We start from the raw sequence: 19,442 nt of genomic DNA on the forward strand, positions 1-19,442 counted from the left end.
ACGAGTCCACACTGTCCTCGTGGCTGCCACTGCCTCATGACTTCTGCTTTCTGCCCTGTTTCTCTGCTCCCAGAGCTTTCAGCCGAGGCCGTGGCACAGTCCGTAAGTTAGCTGTCCTGGGCCCAGGCATCTTCGTCCACTCTGTTCAGTAGTGGCCCACCCAGGGGAGGGTCACAGGGTCAGCTTTGCTCAGAGAAGCCATGGGTGTGGTGCGCATGTGGCAGCGGCCCTGGAGGGCTGGGAACTGGTGTGGCTCTGGGAAGACAGAGGGGAACGTGACATGGCTTAGCCTTCCAGGAGCTCTGGGTCCAGAGGGGGCAGTCAGAGGTGAGCTCCGAAACCTCAACATATTAATACAACGACAAAGCAGGCCCTTGGGGGCTTGGGGCTAGGAGCAGGGCTGCCCCCTTGTCCATAGGGAACAGAGGAGGAAGGTGGCTGGAGGGGAGGCCCTGTGCCCAGAGAAGGGGAGGGCACGCCAGTTGGCGGAGAGCACGTTCAGAAGAGCCAGGTGGAGCCAGATCACAGAGAGCTGGGCCCGCAGGACTTGGGGTGTGCCCTTTCCCTGGGGCCCTGGGAGCCACAGCAGCCCCAGTGTTGTGAGCCCAGTGAGGGGCTCAGTTGCAGAGGTCCGAGTCTGAAGGTGATGGGTCTGGTTTTGCGCCCTGGCTGCCTTGAAAAGGGAGAGGCTGAGATCTAGGGGGCCAGACCAGAGGCTGTATCAATGGCAGGGACAAGAGGCGACAGTGCTGAGATACCGTTTGCTCTGAAGGCAGCTCCACACCTGTCTCCATCACCCACACCAGGGAGTCCCAGGGCCCAATGTCAGCACACAGTTTCTGCTCTCCTGAGGGCCTCCGTGTTCCCCCGTCAGGAGTGAAGCCCCAGTGCTGTTGCCGGTGACCACCGGCCCTCTTCAGACACACATCTGGGGACTGTAACCCCGCCCATGCCTGGCTTCCCGGAGGAGCTTCCCGCCCCCGCCCCTCCCATTCCCACTCAGGTCGCTGACCCTGCTTGGAAAACACCAGGCCAGCTCATATAAGGAGTGTGGGCCTGGTCTGTGTGCTCAGCAATGGCATCTGCTTGGTGGCCCTGCCTGGTCTTGGCTCTGCTCTCTGGCTTGGCAGCCTCTGGCTTCCCAAGAAGCCCCTTCCGGCTGCTGGGGGTGAGTCTGCCCCTCTTCACCCTCTGGGCCTCAGTGTCCAGCGGGCATTGGGGTGAGAGGAGGCAGAGGGCTGGGCAGTGAGAGCACTGGGCTCAGCCAAAGCCTATAGTAACCTGCCGTCTAACCCTGGCCAAGGCTCTTAAAACTCCCTGAGCCTCGGTTTCCCTACCTGTCAAATGAGCAATGCACTGGGAACCGCTCACCTCCCTGAGGGCTGTGAAGGTCCTAGTCTTAGGCGAGTGCAGAGGCCTCTACAACATGCTGAGTTGAGCCCTGCAGGGTGTGGTGGGGGTGTTCTGGGAGGAGGTTGGGGGGCCAGGGAAAGGCAGAATGAGGGACAGAATGAGGTGGGTATGTGGGGCATAGAGAGGGCTCTGGGTTCAGGTCTCCCTGCCCTGTTTCCCCGGGTAACCTGGAGAACTGCCCCTCTCTGGACCTCAGTTTCCCCGTCTGTTCAGAGTCCTTCCTGCTCTGACATGTGGCTCTGGGAGGGCCCTCAAGCGTGTGTGGAGGGGGGCGCTGCTGAACCCTGGTCCCAGACCACAGCCTGCTCCCAGGCCATGTGGCCTTGGCCTTCGCCTAACTCCTGTTTGTTTTTATCTTTGCAGAAACGGAGCCTCCCGGAAGGGGTAAGGACTTTCTCTGGGAAAGGGGCCAGCTGGGGCAGGGGAGGATGGAGCTGGTTGCCCAATTGCTGAAGGTGTGGGCCATAATAACAGGTCCCTCACAACTGGCAGACTGGCTCACAGCCCCCTGCCCCAGCAGACTCCTGCACGACACAAGACCCCTGGGAAAGAGCACCGCACAACTGCGGCCCCTCCCACCTCATGGGCCCCCACCATCATGGGATGCAGCCCAGGAGGGCCCCACCAGGCATCCCTTCCTTCCACAAACACCGAGCACCTGTTGGCACCTGGCCCTGTGTGCAGGGCTGAGAACACAGTGGAGCGGTGCCTGTCACCCTCACAAAGCACCTTTATACCCCTGTTTAACCCAGACATCTGCTAAAGCCCTCTCAGTCCAACACCACTGTGGGAAGGAGGGTGTCCAGGAACCCCTTAGCGCAGGAAATAAGTCCCTGTTTGGGAGACAGACTCTGGCAATTATCGAAGGACACGGGAGCCTGCTGGGGTATGTGTGGAGGGGAGGGTGGGGTGTGCGTGAGGGAGTGTGGGGTGTGCGTGAGGGAATGTGGTGTGTGCGTGAGGGAGTGTGGGGTATGTGTGAGGGAATGTGGGGTGTGCGTGAGGGAGTGTGGGGTGTGTGTGAGGGAGGGTGGGCTGTGTGTGAGGGAGTGTGGGGTGTGTGCGTGAGGGAGTGTGGGGTGTGTGTGAGGGAGTGTGGGGTGTGTGCGTGAGGGAGTGTGGGGTGTGCGTGAGGGAGTGTGGGGTGTGCGTGAGGGAATGTGGGGTGTGTGTGTGAGGGAGTGTGGGGTGTGCGTGAGGGAGTGTGGGGTGTGTGCGTGAGGGAGTGTGGGGTGTGTGTGAGGGAGGGTGGGCTGTGCGTGAGGGAGTGTGGGGTGTGCGTGAGGGAATGTGGTGTGTGCGTGAGGGAGTGTGGGGTGTGCGTGAGGGAGTGTGGGGTATGTGTGAGGGAATGTGGGGTGTGCGTGAGGGAGTGCGGGGTGTGTGTGAGGGAGGGTGGGCTGTGTGTGAGGGAGTGTGGGGTGTGTGCGTGAGGGAATGTGGGGTGTGTGCGTGAGGGAGGGTGGGGTGTGCGTGAGGGAATGTGGGGTGTGCGTGAGGGAGTGTGGGGTGTGTGTGAGGGAGGGTGGGCTGTGTGTGAGGGAGTGTGGGGTGTGTGCGTGAGGGAATGTGGGGTGTGTGTGTGAGGGAGTGTGGGATGTGTGCGTGAGGGAGGGTGGGGTGTGTGTGTGAGGGAGTGTGGGATGTGTGCGTGAGGGAGGGTGGGGTGTGCGTGAGGGAATGTGGGGTGTGCGTGAGGGAGTGCGGGGTGTGTGTGAGGGAGGGTGGGCTGTGTGTGAGGGAGTGTGGGGTGTGTGCGTGAGGGAATGTGGGGTGTGTGTGTGAGGGAGTGTGGGATGTGTGCGTGAGGGAGTGTGGGGTGTGCGTGAGGGAATGTGGTGTGTGCATGAGGGAGTGTGGGGTGTGCGTGAGGGAATGTGGGGTGTGCGTGAGGGAGGGTGGGGTGTGTGTTAGGGAGGGTGGGGTGTGTGTGAGGGAGGGTGGGGTGTGTGCGTGAGGGAATGTGGGGTGTGTGTGTGAGGGAGTGTGGGATGTGTGCGTGAGGGAGGGTGGGGTGTGTGCGTGAGGGAGTGTGGGATGTGTGCGTGAGGGAGTGTGGGATGTGTGCGTGAGGGAGTGTGGGGTGTGTGCGTGAGGGAATGTGGGGTGTGTGTGTGAGGGAGTGTGGGGTGTGTGCGTGAGGGAGGGTGGGGTGTGCGTGAGGGAATGTGGTGTGTGCGTGAGGGAGTGTGGGGTGTGCGTGAGGGAATGTGGTGTGTGCGTGAGGGAATGTGGGGTGTGCGTGAGGGAGTGTGGGGTGTGTGTGAGGGAGTGTGGGGTGTGTGCGTGAGGGAATGTGGGGTGTGTGTGTGAGGGAGTGTGGGATGTGTGCGTGAGGGAGGGTGGGGTGTGTGTGTGAGGGAGTGTGGGATGTGTGCGTGAGGGAGGGTGGGGTGTGCGTGAGGGAATGTGGGGTGTGCGTGAGGGAGTGCGGGGTGTGTGTGAGGGAGGGTGGGCTGTGTGTGAGGGAGTGTGGGGTGTGTGCGTGAGGGAATGTGGGGTGTGTGCGTGAGGGAGTGTGGGATGTGTGCGTGAGGGAGTGTGGGGTGTGCGTGAGGGAATGTGGGGTGTGCGTGAGGGAGGGTGGGGTGTGTGTGAGGGAGGGTGGGGTGTGTGTGAGGGAGGGTGGGGTGTGCGTGAGGGAATGTGGGGTGTGCGTGAGGGAATGTGGGGTGTGCGTGAGGGAGTGTGGGGTTTATGTGACGAAAGGTGGGGTGTGTGTGAGGGAGCGTGGGGTGTGAAGGATGAACAGGAAGAGCCAGGGGCGAGTGTTCCGGGGCAAACCTGGGCATGGTTGGAGCTCCGGAGACGGGAGTGGGTAGGACAGGTCTCACCGGCTGCAGCTGTGTGTAAACAGATCGCAAAGCAGAGCTAGCACCAGAGTGATGGTGGCCCACTGAATGTGGGACTGGGAGGACGACAGGGGCCTCAGAACCTGCACAGGAGAGTTTGGAAGGGAGGACAGGTTGCAGACCTGGTTCCCCAGTGACCCTGCCTGGCTGACCCCTGCCCACTCTCCCCCAGGTGGTTGATGGCATCGAGGTCTACAGCACCAAAATCAACAGCAAGGTGACCTCCCGCTTTGCTCACAATGTCGTCACCACAAGAGCCGTCAACCGTGCAGACGTGGCCAAGGAGGTTTCCTTTGACGTGGACCTGCCCAAGACAGCCTTCATCACGAACTTCACCTTGTGGGTGCCACCATGGCTGCTGGCTCTGGGCTTGGAGGGCAGGGTCTGGCCCGGTGTGACCCCCACGCCCCACAAACTCTGTTTCCCTGCAGGACTATTGATGGCATTACCTACCCTGGGACCGTCAAGGAGAAGGAAGTCGCCAAGAAGCAGTATGAAAAGGCTGTGTCCCAGGGCAAGACAGCCGGTTTGGTCAAGTAAGTGCAGACCCCCAGGCCTCTGGAGAACATCTGGGTTTCAAGGGCATTCAGACCCGTGAACAAGAACAGCTATTATTATTGTTATAGCAAACTGTGCCCTATTTACATTGTCCCATGTAGAGCTGGAGAATGGTTAGGGGTTTCCCTAACCAAAGGTCTGGGACTTGAACCCAGGGCAGAGGAAGGGGGGCTCATGCAGTCTTTGGGGTTCACCGTCTTGCTCCTGGTTCAGGGCCTCCGGGAGGAAGCTGGAGAAGTTCACCGTCTCGGTCAACGTGGCTGCGGGCAGCAAGGTCACCTTTGAGCTGACCTACGAGGAGCTGCTGAAGAGGCACAAGGGCAAGTACGAGATGTACCTCAAGGTCCAGCCCAAGCAACTGGTCAAACACTTTGAGGTAATCCGTGCTCCTGCAGCTCCTGCACCAACTTCAGGGGTGCAGGAAAGAACCCAGGGGCAGACTCAGACCAGGGTCAATGACAGAAAGTTCTGGCCCCTGGCTTGGCTGAGGAGGCTTGGAGGAATCACAGCAGGTGGGGCCGAAAGGAGGAGGCTGGGCTGGACTTGACAGACCCAGATCTGGGGCTGGGCCCCCCAGGGCAATACCACAGGCTGCCTCTGCCGTGCTCATAACTGAGTACATGGGCATCTCACCACTGAAAGCCAAAGGCAATGCCTTAGTGGTAGAATCTGGCAGGTGGTGGAAACACTCTGGAATTGGGACACCCTCTACAAGCCCTGTGGTCATTTCCTGGTGGGAGATCCCTCAGCACTGCCCTAGAGGGTCCCTGCATCATCACAGACGCGCCTCAGTCCTGTGGGACTTGTCCTGGAGGCTGGCCTCTGCACTGCCACTGAGTGACATCACCTCCCTTTGGCTGTTCCAGATCAACGTGGACATCTTCGAGCCCCAGGGCATCAGCACGCTGGATGCCAAGGCCTCGTTCATCACCAATGACCTCCTGGGCAGTGCCCTCACCAAGTCCTTCTCAGGGAAAAAGGTGGTGTAGACGCCCCTCAGCCCGGGGTCAGGGCAGGAACGCTGGCGCCGGCAGCACAGGCCGTAGCCCACAATGGCTGAGGCAAGCGTGTGCGTGTTGGGTGGGGGGAGGGCAGTCTGCAGCCATCGCCTTCCTCCTGGCCCACTTGGGTCCAGAGTGAGGATGCTGCGGGGGGCTGCTGATGACCTGCCAGAGGAACTGGGGCCTCGGCTGTGCTGGGGCACAGGGGGACAATCCCACCTTGGGAAGTGGACAGGGCAGGGGTTATCGTTCCTGTTTTACAGGTTAGGAGACCAAGGCCAGAAAGAGTCATTCAGATCTACTGACTCCACACGAGGGGCGAAAGCTTAAACAGAACTCACTCTTGGGGCTGGGTGGTTGGCTCCAGTCCCTGAGGCCCCCAGCTATTCCAGGGACCCCATTGACAGTGGACGGCAGATGAACAAATGTTTATATAAAGAACACACCTTGGGGCCGGGCGTGGTGGCTCACGCCTGTAATCCTAGCACTCTGGGAGGCCGAGGCGGGTGGATCGCTCAAGGTCAGGAGTTCAAGACCAGCCTGAGCAAGAGTGAGACCCCGTCTCTACTAAAAATAGAAAGAAATTATATGGACAACTAAAATATATATATATACATATATATACACACACACAAAAAAAAAATTAGCCGGGCATGGTGGCGCATGCCTGTAGTCCCAGCTACTCGGGAGGCTGAGGCAGTAGGATCGCTTAAGTCCAGGAGTCTGAGGTTGCTGTGAGCTAGACTGACGCCACGGCACTCACTCTAGCCTGGGCAACAAAGCGAGACTCTGTCTCAAAAAAAATAAAAAAAATAAAAATAAATAAAGAACACACCTTGGACATTCAGTACTTCAGAGCTCGGCCCGAGGAGCACGCACTGAAGGCTGCTGGCTTCTGCAGGGCCCACCCGAGGGCTCCCCCAGGCTGAGGTCTGCCTAAGGGCAGGCCCAGGCCAAGCTGAGCAAGGTCCTCCATCTCTGTCCCTCAGGGCCACGTGTCCTTCAAGCCCAGCTTAGACCAACAGCGTTCATGCCCAAACTGCACAGACTCCCTCCTCAATGGAGATTTCACCATCACCTACGACGTGAACAGAGAGTCTCCGGCCAGCGTACAGGTACCCGGGCTGGCCAAATCATCATCATGGTGGTTGGGCGAGGGCTGGTGTGGGGCAGGGCTGCAGCCACATCTAGTGACATCACCCTTGATCCTCAGCCCAAGGCTGAGTTTTCCTATGTGACATGGGACAGCCAATGGCCCAGAGCCTTTGTACAGCAGCCCCTCGAGGGTGGGAAAGGGACATCTTTTGCCCAGACTGGTGAATGTCTGGCTTTTATCTGCAAGAGCAGTCAATGTGGTATTGCTAAAGGGACACGGCCTCCGTTGCTCTCCCCACTTTGCAGATAGTCAACGGCTACTTCGTGCACTTCTTTGCACCTCAAGGCCTCCCAGTGGTGCCCAAGAACGTGGTCTTCGTGATTGATGTCAGTGGCTCCATGGCTGGCCGGAAAATCCAGCAGGTACCTCCTTAGTGCAAGTGGCAGAGCCGGGGGTTGTGGAATGGGGGAAGAAGAGATTTTTTGTTAGGTAGAAAAAGCTGATATTTGCAGTGAATGAGGAGAAAGGGTAAAAGAAGGCTCAAGGCCTCTGCCCACTTGTGTGGCAAGCCTCAGCTCAGCCTGCGGACGCAGGGCACGGGCTCCACCGCTCTCTGCCGCTGCTTCTCCCACTCCTTGTCTGTTAGTCAGTCTCTCTCTTCCCCAGACAAGAGATGCCCTCCTCAAAATCTTGGACGATATGAAGGAAGAGGACTACCTGAATTTCATCCTGTTCACTGGCGATGTGACCACCTGGAGAGAGCATTTAGTCCAAGCCACTGCTGAGAACCTGCAGGAGGCCAGGGCGTTCGTGAAGACCATTGAGGAAAGAGGAAGTAAGAGCAGAGGAGTGTGGATGGGCCTCCTTGCAGCTCCCCTCTCTGCCCTGCGCAGCCTGGTTCCCTCCTCCTCATGGGCCTGCTGGTCTCAGGCCCAGCAGAACCGAGCTGGGAGGAGAGGTGGGAGTCGGCAATCCTCAGGCTTGAAGACAGGCTACTGGGTGGCTTCTCTGTGGTCCAGGGAAACCCATTCTTTTTGTTTCTAACCCATAATCCTGGTGCCCAGAAAGTCCCAGCAAGCTAAAGCCACAGCAAACCCTTCTTGGCCCCATTTCTTAGGGAAAATCATCTACACCAGTCCTATCTCCTCCCAGCGAGAGGGGCTGGGAGTCCACTGGACTGTTTTCCAAATTGCATTTACAATCACCACGTGCTTTCACCCCCATTTGAAAGTGAAAGTCCTGTGTGTGTTCACGCACTGATCCATGCAGTCCGGGCTTGCTGAAGCCGACGGGGTCCTTGGGCACGTGGGCAAGGCCTGCAGTCCTGGCCTCCTCCACCCCAGCCTCCCCGCACACTGGCACCCTGAGGACACCCTCACAGTGCTGTTTGTGTCCCAGTGACCAACCTCAACGATGGGCTGCTGAGGGGCATCGGTATGTTGAACGAGGCCCGGGAGAATCACAGAGTCCCAGAGAGGAGCACCTCCATTGTCATCATGCTGACTGACGGGGAAGCCAATACTGGTGAGGAGGGCGTGTGTAGCTCTGCACTGGAGCAGGGCACCTGGCCGCTGCTCCTACCACTGTAGCTGGCTCACTGGAAAACCTTGGGCAGCTCTTCCCAGGGTCCCCCATGGCCTGTGAACCCTTCGAGGGCAGGGCCCTGCCTCCCTCTGCCAAGGCACCCCACCATCTGCCCTGCCAAGGGCCTGTGGCCCTGACTCCCCCAACTCTGCATGTGCAGGGGTCAGCTCTCTCCAGACAGAGCTGGGCTAGCCAGTCCCCAGGGCTCTGGCTGGAGTGTGAATACCCCCTTCTCCTACAGGTGTGACAAATCCTGAAAAAATCCAAGAGAACGTGCGAAATGCCATCAAGGGCAAGTTCCCCTTGTATAACCTGGGCTTTGGCAACAATCTGAATTATAACTTGCTGGACGCGATGGCCCTGGAGAACCATGGGTTTGCCCGACGCATTTATGAGGATTCCGATGCCGATTTGCAGTTGCAGGTATGCCTTGTCTCGCACACTTCCAGGAATGAGAAGCTCATTGCGTCCTCAGGCAGCTGTTTCACCATGTGACAATTTCAGTTATTAGGAAGAGCTTCCTCTTGTGTTGAAATCTACTCTAACTACCCCTTATCCATCAACAATAGTTCTGATTTTGTCCTCAGGCCACACAGAACAGCCCTGCTTCTTCAGTAGGATCGTCACATCAAATGCAGGACATATGGTTAACTATGAATGTCTGATAAACAGTGAATTCTTTTTCAGTGTAAGCATGCCCCAAATATTGCATAGGACATTTTGTTAGTTTCCTGGGGTTGCTATAGCAAAGTACCACAGCCTGAGTGGCTTCAACAACAGAAATGTATTGTCTCCTAGTTCAGGAGGCTGGAAGTCCAAGATCAATGTGTCAGTGGGTTGGTTTCTTCTGAGGGTACATAAAAGGCCTGGAACGGAAGGAAGTGCTCTAGGCCTCCTTCCTTGGCTTGTCGATGGTCATCTTCTCCCTGTGTCTTCCCACATCTTCCCTCTGTGTGTCTGTGTCCAAGTTCCCCTTTTTATAACGACACCCGTCATCTTGGATTAGGGCTCCCCTAATGACTTTATTTTGGATACTCTATCTCCAAAAAAGGTTAAATTTTAGGGGTACACAATTCAACTCATAACAGATAAACTAAAAAAATATTCGTTGTTTATGACATTCAATTTGACAGGACGTCCCATCATTTTGTTTGCTGAATCTGGCAGGTAGCGGCACCTCCACCTCTGCAGGGCCCCCACGCCTTCCCCTGTCCGTCTCCTGATGGCTGCTCTCCCGCCCACATCGCCTTCTGCTCTGCCTCTCTCCCTTTCCTCCTTGCTTTCGTTCCAACAGACGTTGCATAAATACTTTCTATGTGCCAAGAACTCTGTTTTTTCTTTCTATTCTCCCTAGTGTCTACCTAGGGTAGGTGGGGGGCAGGGAGGGCTCCTGCAGACTGCAGGGCACAGTCAGGGCGGCCAGGCAGAAGCGAAAATCAGGAGCCAGGACTGGCCCAGCCTGGGGGACTGACGACGTGCTGCGGCATCAGTGGGAGCCCACCCACCCCAGCCTCTCCGTGCCTGCCCTGGGGCCTGACATGACCCGTCCCCTCCCCACCATCTGAACTCCAGGGCTTCTATGAGGAGGTGGCCAACCCACTGCTGACAGGCGTGGAGGTGCAGTACCCTGAGAATGCCATCCTGGACCTCACCCAGAACAGTTACCAGCACTTCTATGATGGCTCTGAGATCGTGGTGTCCGGGCGCCTGGCGGACGAGCACCTGAACAGCTTTAAGGCCGATGTGAAGGGCCATGGGGTGAGCGGGGCTGGGGCCTGGAAGTGTGCTGGGCCAGGGGACCAGCACCAATAGGGCTCCAGCCTCTTGGCTGACAGCCCAGGAGTGGTGGCCCCGAACCTGGCCCACCTGGCTCCAGGCCTCCAGCCTCTGACCTCCTCCCATCCCTGCCCCAGGCCATCAACGACCTGACCTTCACGGAGGAGGTGGACGTGAAGGAGGTGGAGAAGGCCCTGCAGGAGCGGGATTACATTTTTGGGAATTACATCGAGCGGCTATGGGCCTACCTCACCATTGAGCAGCTGCTGGAGAAACGGTGAGCTGGGCCCCACCCTGCCCCAGCGCCCACCTGTGCCTGCACCTGTGCTGGCTGTGCTCTGAGGGAGCCCGACAGGAGGTAGACACGGCCACACCCCAGGGAAGGGCGCCCCCGCACCTAGTCCCAGCTGTCCTACCCTCTTCTTGGCCCAGCCCCGGGAACTGTTTGCAGAGCCATCGGTAAGGAACCCTGTGTCCCCGCTCCCTAGCTGTCAAGGCGCAAGTGGGCCAGCACGCAGCCTGGGAGTGCCTCGAGGGCAGGGAGGGCCTCAGCACCCTGCTCCCCCACCCAGCTCGGCCCAGGGATGGCAAGGCGGGGCGGAACTGAGGGCTGGAACCCCAGCTCCCAGCTCCCCGAGGGCAGAGCCGCGCCCTCTGGAGAGGGCAGTGTCAGTGTTCACTGAGGTGGGATAAACTATAAAGCCCCCGCATGGGATCTGGCTCTCGGCATGCAGACGCTGTCACGAGTGACTACTGTAGCTCCGTATATTTCATAGGTGGGGAAACTAAGGCCTAGGGAAGAAGCAGGGCTTGAACCAGTCTTTTCTGAGCGCCGGTGGGCTCCACCCGGGGGGCCCCCACAATAGGAGAGGTGGAGGCGGGGCCGTGGCCGCCCCTGGGGCTCCTGGTTTGGTTCTGGGAGCCAGTGCAGGGGAGGCAGGCAGGGAGCTGTTCTCTGGGCTGACCCTCCTGACCTGCCCTCGTCACAGCAAGAACGCCCACGGCGAGGAGAAGGAGAAGCTCACAGCCCAAGCCCTGGACCTGTCCCTCAAGTACCACTTTGTGACTCCGCTGACCTCCATGGTGGTGACCAAGCCCGAGGACAATGAGGACATCGCCGACAAACCCGGGGAAGGTGGGCACCGGGAGTAGAAGCCAGAACCTGGAGGCCTGCCCTAGGACCCTGGGCCCCGGCTGCCCAGCAGAGGAGTGGGCCAGGCATGGGGAGAACCAGACCTGCCAAAGAGGGGCAGGTCCAGGGGCACCTGAAGAAAAACTGGCCAAGGGCTGGGGAAGGTTGTCTGGAGAGAACGAAGCCGTCAGCACGGACAGTGGGGCATGGGGTGAATAGAAGCCACTGCATCTCTTGAAGGGATGTGAGTAAGGGGGCACAATGCCCCGGGGCCATTTCAAGGAAGAGGGCTTAGGCTGCAGCATGGAAGGGCTTAGGTAGACAAGAGGAAGCACTTCCAACCTGGAACAGGCAACCAGGCACCTGGGGATTGTGAGAGGATGAGGCCCTGAGAGCTGGAGGCTGGGACCCAGTCTCCTCAGCCAGACCCCAGACCACCCTACTCAACAGGGGTCCCAAATGCCCACTGCAGCTGGGCACAGGGCACGTGCAGAGTTTGGTGTGGGGAGCCACAGGGGGCAAGGAGCAGCTCTAGGCCAGGCCAGACCTCTGGCTTGCAGGAGCTCCTGCTTCCAGGGGCACAGCTGGCTGCCGGGAGGCTGGTTGGCCAGGCAGCAAGCCCTGGGCCCTGCTCAGGCCACTGCATTGGCCCTGACACCAGTAGTCTGTGGCTTCTAACTCATTTCTCCTCTTTCTCCCTCTCGACACCTGCAGATGCAGAAGGTAAGCTGGAGCCAGTCGTTGGGGGGCATCATGGAGGAGAGACGCAAGGGCACCGAGGAGGCCTTTCCAAGCCAGCTGGGACAGCCAGCCTGGGGGGCCTCAGGACACCCAGGCTCAGGTCCAGCTCCACTGCTCAGCCATGACTCTGCCCCTCTCTGGGCCTCAGAGCCCTTGTCAGCTGATTGGGGGTGGCTTCCCCTGCCCAAGGAAAGACTATCAGTATGAGAGTGTTCTGTGACCTGCACATCAGCCTCTAACCCCACAGCGACCCTCCAAGAGGGTCCTTTTACCATTCCCACTTTACAGTGAGGAAACTGAGGCACAGAGCGGTTAAGTCTATTTGCTCAAGGACTTAGTAGGTGGCTGAGCTGGGGCGTAGGCCAGGACCCATGCTAGGGATTACTGGGGATCACAGTGCTTGTACCCCCCTAAAATTGGAACATCATTCCCAAAAGCCCCCACCACCGGGCAGGGCCTCCCCAGTCTCTGTTGGCCTGACCCACCTCCCTCTATAAGGGGAGCTCATTTGGATGGGGTCGTCACTTTCCCCCCAGAACAGCCCTGACAAATGTACTGGCACATGTGTGTGCATGTGTAGGCATGTATGTACATACATGTGCCTGTGTGTGCATGTGCATGTGAGTGGGTGTTTTACTACCATGGAGCAATAGTCAGCTGTGAGCCTCACTCACCCCAACTGGGGGGTGGGGAGTCAAGGGTTGGGGGCAGATGTCTGCTGTGAGCATTACTCAAGAGAGAGAAGCTGATGACTTAATGGCTTGCCTCTTAGCTACATCAATATGCCCTACCTCTAGCATGTAAATTACACTCCTATTGCCACCGGCCCTATAAAGAAGTTCCCTGAGCATTGCCCCCATTTCTGAAGCCTAAGCTTTGGGGTCACATCTCCACCTCTATCTGCCGGAGTTGGAGCCCCACTGGGGACTGGACTGGTAGCCCTAGTACAGGCAGAAGACACAGGGTTGGGGGAGGGAATCCCTAGAGCCTGCTCACGACTGCCCTTTGGCTTCTTTTAGACACCCCTGTCACCCCCTCCGGAGCCTTCCTGAGTGAGTACATGCTGGCCGCTGCAGCCCTCCCTGCTCATGGCCCAGAGCTTGACCCTGTCTCGTTCCCGTCTGTGGTCTTTCCTGAATCAGCACTCTGGGACAGGCAGAGGGACAATGTATCCTGAGGAAATTGGGGGTGGAGAGGGGCGAGAGCATTAGGGAGAGGAAGGGGAGGGGTGTGAGCCAAACCCTGGGTGGGGGTCCTGGCACCTCCCTAGGGCTGCTTGCTTAGCTCAGCCCTCTCCCCCTTTGCAGCCCAAGTCAGCTACCTGCATCCTCAAAGGCCCTACTACTACGGTGAGTTCCCTGGCTCCTCCTGGGGGCAAGGGAACTGTCCTGGGCACAGTGCTCCTGCCTGTCTAGGAGTCCAGCCCATGGGGCCCCGGAGGCTGGGGAGGCCCCAGGTGTAGTAAGAGGTCCCAGGAGCCAGCCCCTTTTCTGATGTGCCCCTAGTGGATGGGGACCCCCATTTCATCATCCAAGTTCCTGAGAAAGATGATGCCCTCTGCTTCAACATTGATGAAGACCCAGGCACGGTGCTACGCCTCATTCGGGACCCGGACACAGGTGGGGGCTGCAGGCTAGGGCTGGGGCCAGGGGTTATTCCTGAGAGAGCCTGGAGCCCCAAGGGGGCACATGGATCAGGTCTTCACTATGCCCAGGAACTCATCCATCTTCATATACAGAGCACTCCCTGGGGTGGGAGCTGCCCAGCGCCATAGGCTAAGTCCCCATGTGCCAGTGCTATTGGAGAAATGGTTAGGGTGAATGGGCAGCCTGGGCCTGGGGGTAGGACCCAAAGTGTGTCTGGGGAATAGTATTTCTCTGAACACCACTCCCTGGCCGAGGCAAAAGACAGATCCACAGTGTCCCAGCAGGATCCAAACCTAGATTGTTTAGGAACAGACAGGGTTGGGCTTTGAAGTCCTGGTCTCTCCTTGGGGTTCCCACTCTGCTTCCTCTCAGCAGATCTGGTTGAAGGGGAAGGCACACCCCAAAAGGCCAGCCTGGACTCAGAACTTCTCACTGGTCTCTCTCCCTGCCCGACTCTCTCGCAGGCCTCACAGTTAATGGGCAGATCATTGGCGACAAGAGAGGCAGCCCTGACTCTGAGACCAGAAAGACTTACTTTGGAAAACTGGGCATTACCAACACTCAGATGGACCTCCAGATTGAGGTGACAACGGAGAAGATCACCTTGTGGAGTGGAGCTGTGCCCAGCACTTTCAGCTGGCTGGACACAGTCACCATCACACAGAATGGGTAACATCCCCTACTAGGTCCACAAGGGCTGCCACAGCCTGAGTGTCTAAGGAGGCTCTTGAGGGATTTGAACAAATCCCAGGAAAGACTGGTTGCCTCAGAGTTCAGTCCCAGGCTACAGGGGAGGGTGAACAATCTCTGGGGCCCTGTCAGAGCCAGAATGGCAGCTGGACAGCTCACAGGCCTGAGCTTGAGGGAAGGGCTGGTTGGGGGAGAGCACTAGGTGGTGATAACAAGAATCCCCTTTGGCATCTCCCATGGCTGAACTGTGAGTCCTCAAACTCCCCGGCCTCTCCTGTGTCTTCAGATGCCCCGGAGCCCAGTGACAGGGCAGGAGTGCTACTCCCATTGAGGCCCACAGAGGGGTGGGACCTGCCTGAGGTCACACAGGACAGCAGTGACTGAGCTGGGGCTGGACCCAGGCTTCTGGACTGCTGCTTACTAAGGAGCAAGGATCCACTCAGTGGAGACATACACAACACGCATGAGGCATCCTCTTTCCAATGCTCCTGAGATAGTTTCTGGAGTCCATGGGCTCTCGGGTGCCATGTGCAGGGGAGGCCCTACCAAGACGCCCTTGATTCACATGCTCAGTGTCATGGCCACTGGGCCCCACAGCCACCTGCTGACCTCCTCTTCTCTCGTAGGCTGTCCGTGACCATCAACAGGAAGAAGAATATGGTGGTCTCCTTTGGAGATGGGGTTACCTTTGTGGTCGTCCTGCACCAAGTGTGGAAGAAACATCCTGTCCACCAGGACTTTCTAGGCTTCTATGTCATGGACAGTCACCGGATGTCAGCACAGACACATGGGCTGCTGGGTATGGAATGTTCAGACTGCAGGCTGTTCAGGCCAGATAGCAGCATGGGAAAGACATGCACAAGGCCTCCTTAGGCACTCTGTACCCAGCTCATGACACCCCATTCAGCCTTTGCATCAACCCTGAAAGGTCAGTGGCTGGGTTACCCATGGCAATGGCCAGGGGCTGACAGTGTGAACATTTTCATTCCCAGGGCAATTCTTCCACCCCTTTGACTTTGAAGTGTCTGACATCCACCCAGGCTCTGACCCCACAAAGCCAGATGCCACCATGGTGGTGAAGAACCATCGGCTGACTGTCACCAGGTGAGAGGGTCCCTCTGACACCCTCACTCTGCCCAGGCACATTTTCCTGGTGGGCTCTTGTCTTCTATGGGGTACTCTTATTTCCATTTGAGGGAAAAGCCTAAGCTTGGCCTCATGAGAAGAGAAATCATATGATTTCATTCTGGACCAAAGAATTCTGGGCTCTTAGAATTGCCAACTTCACACCCTTTTTCAACCTCAGGTCAATGGCCACAGCAGCCATTTTGCCCACCCTGTGTATTACAGCCTCTCTCTTCTTTCCCCCAGGGGCTCCCAGAAAGACTACAGAAAGGATGCCAGCGTCGGCACGAAGGTCGCCTGCTGGTTCGTCCACAACAATGGGGAAGGGCTGATTGATGGTGTCCATACTGACTACATTGTCCCCAACCTGTTTTGAGTAGACACATCAGCTCTTGTTGAAATGCGTTTCCTGCATCTGCAACAGGGGTGCAGAATGGGCCCTGTGGGAGGGGCTGAGACAATAAAGCCCAGATTGGAAACCAGAGAGCTACCAGCCTCTACATGCCTTCATGAGCCTCTGCTCCAGGGAATAGCTGGGATCCTAGACAGCCCAAAGGAGGGGAAGGCTGGTGGGAAGCCAACTTCTTGGGCCTCTCAACTGACACAGCTAAGAGACAGATTTGGTTAGAGGTGGCATTATGGGGAGTCAAATATATGATAGTTTGGGAAAGGAAAATCAAGAATTGACTTTGGAGCAAAGGGGCTCTGAGAAGTCAGGAAGGATTGAGTACATTTCAGTGTTCAGGAAGGTCGTAAGGAAAGTAAAGAGATGTGGCTCAAAAGCTCTTATCAGGACCTTCAGAAGTAGAAAGTGCTCTAGGGAAGCCACAGCCCTAAGTGAGGATGTCATTCACCCCTCCATCTATGCACCCACTCATCCATCCATCCTACTATCCAACCATTCCTTCAACCATCCATCCATCCATCCATTCACCCACCCAGCCACCCATTCACCATCTGACCATCTGTTCACCCACTCATCCATCCATCCATCTATCCATCTGTCCATCTATTTGTCCATCCCTCCACCATCTATCCATCCATCCATCCACCTATCCATCCTACCATCCATCCATCTCTTCAGTCATCTGTCCCTCCATCCTTCCATCCATCCACCCACCCACCCAGCCACCCATTCATCTCCAACCATGCTTTTACCTACCCATCCATCCTACTATCTATCCATCCTTTCAACCATTTGTCTGTTCATCCATCCATCCATCCATTCATCCACCCATCTATTGATTCAGGAGATGAACACAATACCCTGGGCCAGGATCTGGGAGCACACAGCTTAGTAATCCAGTTCCTATGTTCATGAGTGCCCAAGTTTGCCTTGATCTGGGCCAGGCATCTCTGGAATCCTCCAATTTCAACTCATGGTGACCACTTGCTCTAACCTTCCAATGAATCTTGATAGGGTAGGGGATCAGAGAGAGATTCCTGGAGAAGGGGCTCTGAGAGATCTTCAGCCTGACCAACCCTCTCCCACCTGGACAACTGCAACTGCCCCTTCCTATGTCTCCTTGCCTCCCTTACTGCCTTCCAGAGAGAGCTTTCCACAGAGCAGAACTGATCACCACTCCTTGCCTAAATCCCTACAAATGACATCTTCCATCGATTGCTCTAGGGACCAAGACAAAAGTCCTTCCTATGGCCTCTCCAGCTCCCCTCACACACCAGGAGCACCCCTCACTTTCTGGGTTCCAGACACACAGGCTGCTTCCACTGTGCAAACGTGACTGACCCCTCCTGCCCTCCTGTTCTCTCTGCCTGAGGGGCTGAGGGGCTGCTGGGCAGGGGTTACCCCATTGAAGGAAGCAGTGGAAGCTTTGATGGCAGAGCAGGGGGCACAATAAGGCTGGAGGAGGCTGGAATCAGACTGGGGAGCGCCATGAATGTCAGTGGGCAGGGGTGGTGGCATAAAGCCATGGTCACTAGAAAGTTGTCCTACGTCCCACTCCAGGGGCCCCACAGCCTCTCCCTTCTGCTGGAGCCAGAACTATAGTTTTCTGGGGTCCACACTGGCCAGGGGCCTGGAGAGGGGATTGGAGGGCAGGAAGGGTGGTCCAGGAGGAAATATTTCTCATCAGAGAAGACCCTCAGGTGGCTACAGGATACTACTGGGGGATCAGTGGCTCTTACTGCTCTAGGAAGCCACTTGAGATGTGGCTCCTGTCTTGAAGGCACCCATGGCCTCAGGGTGAATGTGGCAGGGGTATGGGCTGGACTGGCTAAAAGGGCCTAGGCCAGTGAGGGGACGCCCCAGAGTGGGCAGGCCCCGCCATCTCATTCAATCCTGGGCTGGCTGAGGAGCCACATAGCTTTCAGCCAGTCATCTTGAGGTCAGTTTTCTCATCTGTGAAATGGGGAGAATGGCCCTGCTGACGGAGGGTGTGCAACGGCATCCTCAGTACAGTTTCTGGTCCCGCTGAAGTGCCTATCTCTGCCCTGCAGCTCCAGGTAGCAGCCATGCCACGCAGGTTGGGAGAAAGGCAAGAAGAGGTCCCCAGCCAAAATCCTGTCCCCTCTCCCCCACACAGGCAGGGAGGCCCTTCATGCAGGCAAAAACCAGGTGGACTCTGTCCTCTCCCAGTCCCACATCAATACTAGCTCTGCCTGTCCCTGCCTGCAACCTGGCTTCTAGGACAGGGGCCATGCTGTGTGGTGAGGTGTGCACGGCCCGCTTGGCCTGGCCCTCCCTCTCCCTCCACCTCATCCAGCAGCCCCTCCTTCCTTCACTGTCCCTGAACTCAGCACAGTGTCCTGGCTCTAGGCCTGGGAACATGCTGTTCCTGCCACCTGGTGTCCTTGCCCTCCTTTTCCACTGAGCTAACTTCTCTTCTTTCTTCAAACTCATCCCCAACAATACCACCTCCACAATACTAGCCTTCCCTGATGGCCCCTGTCTCCCTCCAGGCTTCTGCAGCACCGGGTCATTTTCTGGGTGGCAGCTGTCACAATAGGCACTGTACCTGTCATGTGCCCAGTGTACCCACAGCACCCCCAGGGCCTGGCTCAAGCAGGTGCTGGAAAGCACTTGGTGGACAAAAGAGTGAAGAGCACGGATCGACTTAGGCTGTTGGCAGGGAGTACCCGGCCCTCGGTGCTGGCAGGGCCAGAAAGTCAAGCGTGACTCCTCTGCTGTTGCACAAAGCCTGCAGCCCGGACCAGCTGGCCGTGTCCCAGAGGGGTGAGCTTGGGGTGGGCACTCCTCTCTGTATGTCACAGCTAGCCCCACAGCAAATCCCCGCTGAGGCTCTGGCCTGCGGGCCTCTGAACAACCTTCACAAAGTGACTCAGCCTGAGACTCCCACTTGCCAAGGAGGCTTGATGGGGAAGCAGCAGTGCAGGGAGCAGTGTTTCTGTGTGTTGGGAAAAACTGCTGCTGGAGACCCCTCCCACTGGCCTGTCCTCTGACCCTTCTAGAAAGACCCACTAGGCAAACACCCTCCATAGCTGGGAAAGAACATTTCCCTGATGATCTAGTCTGTTTCCTCTTAGCAAGCAAATGAGCTCATTTTCTGCTTTACCTTGGCTGCCAGGAAGCTCACAGCAAAGCTTCGTGCTCAATCACCACTGCAGCTTCCCCTACCTTGTTGTCTCTGATTTAACTGTCCTCCTGCTTGGCTCTTTTCTTTCATTCTCATACCCATGGATTTTGGTTTTATTCTCTTTATGGTTTTATTCTCTTTATGCTTTGTATTTGTAAGCCACAGACTTGTGTCCTTTTTTTTTTTTTTTTTACAAGAAGGAGGAGTAATAATACATTTTTTAAGTATGCTTTGCCTGTGCAGAAGCTGGGTGGAATCTTTGGGGTGCCTAACC

At 57.2% G+C, this 19,442-nt stretch overlaps 1 protein-coding gene across 7 annotated transcripts; it reads left to right on the forward strand.

Annotated features, from left to right (window-relative positions):
• Nucleotides 1–1,060: 1,060 nt before the first annotated feature.
• ITIH3 (inter-alpha-trypsin inhibitor heavy chain 3) lies at nucleotides 1,061–16,098 on the forward strand. 7 transcript variants are annotated; one of them, XM_069475873.1, is made up of 22 exons: nucleotides 1,061–1,168; nucleotides 1,777–1,797; nucleotides 4,438–4,604; nucleotides 4,697–4,801; nucleotides 5,037–5,199; nucleotides 5,690–5,803; nucleotides 6,814–6,939; nucleotides 7,226–7,342; nucleotides 7,587–7,755; nucleotides 8,319–8,444; nucleotides 8,746–8,927; nucleotides 10,077–10,262; nucleotides 10,418–10,557; nucleotides 11,270–11,415; nucleotides 12,127–12,135; nucleotides 13,173–13,205; nucleotides 13,467–13,502; nucleotides 13,659–13,772; nucleotides 14,264–14,468; nucleotides 15,116–15,288; nucleotides 15,482–15,593; nucleotides 15,861–16,098. In XM_069475873.1, the coding sequence occupies exons 1-22, from the start codon at nucleotides 1,076–1,078 to the stop codon at nucleotides 15,988–15,990; spliced, it is 2,667 nt and encodes an 888-aa protein (XP_069331974.1). In that variant the 5' UTR covers nucleotides 1,061–1,075; the 3' UTR covers nucleotides 15,991–16,098. The 7 variants fall into 7 exon arrangements, with proteins under 7 accessions (XP_069331974.1, XP_069331973.1, XP_069331976.1 ...); XM_069475872.1 differs by lacking the exon at nucleotides 13,173–13,205; XM_069475875.1 differs by lacking the exon at nucleotides 12,127–12,135.
• The last annotated feature ends 3,344 nt before the right edge of the window (nucleotides 16,099–19,442 follow it).

This window comes from Eulemur rufifrons, chromosome 7 (assembly GCF_041146395.1).
Source record: "Eulemur rufifrons isolate Redbay chromosome 7, OSU_ERuf_1, whole genome shotgun sequence".
Taxonomy (NCBI): Eukaryota; Metazoa; Chordata; class Mammalia; order Primates; family Lemuridae; genus Eulemur; species Eulemur rufifrons.

What these genes read in the sequence shown, in the direction of transcription:
- ITIH3 (XM_069475873.1), top strand. Translation starts at nt 1,076, where the DNA reads ATGGCATCTGCTTGGTGGCCCTGCCTGGTCTTGGCTCTGCTCTCTGGC. An exon ending in TGACGGGGAAGCCAATACTG is followed by an intron (nt 8,445 to 8,745) that starts GTGAGGAGGGCG and finishes CTTCTCCTACAG; the next exon opens with GTGTGACAAATCCTGAAAAA. An exon ending in ACAGACACATGGGCTGCTGG is followed by an intron (nt 15,289 to 15,481) that starts GTATGGAATGTT and finishes TTTCATTCCCAG; the next exon opens with GGCAATTCTTCCACCCCTTT.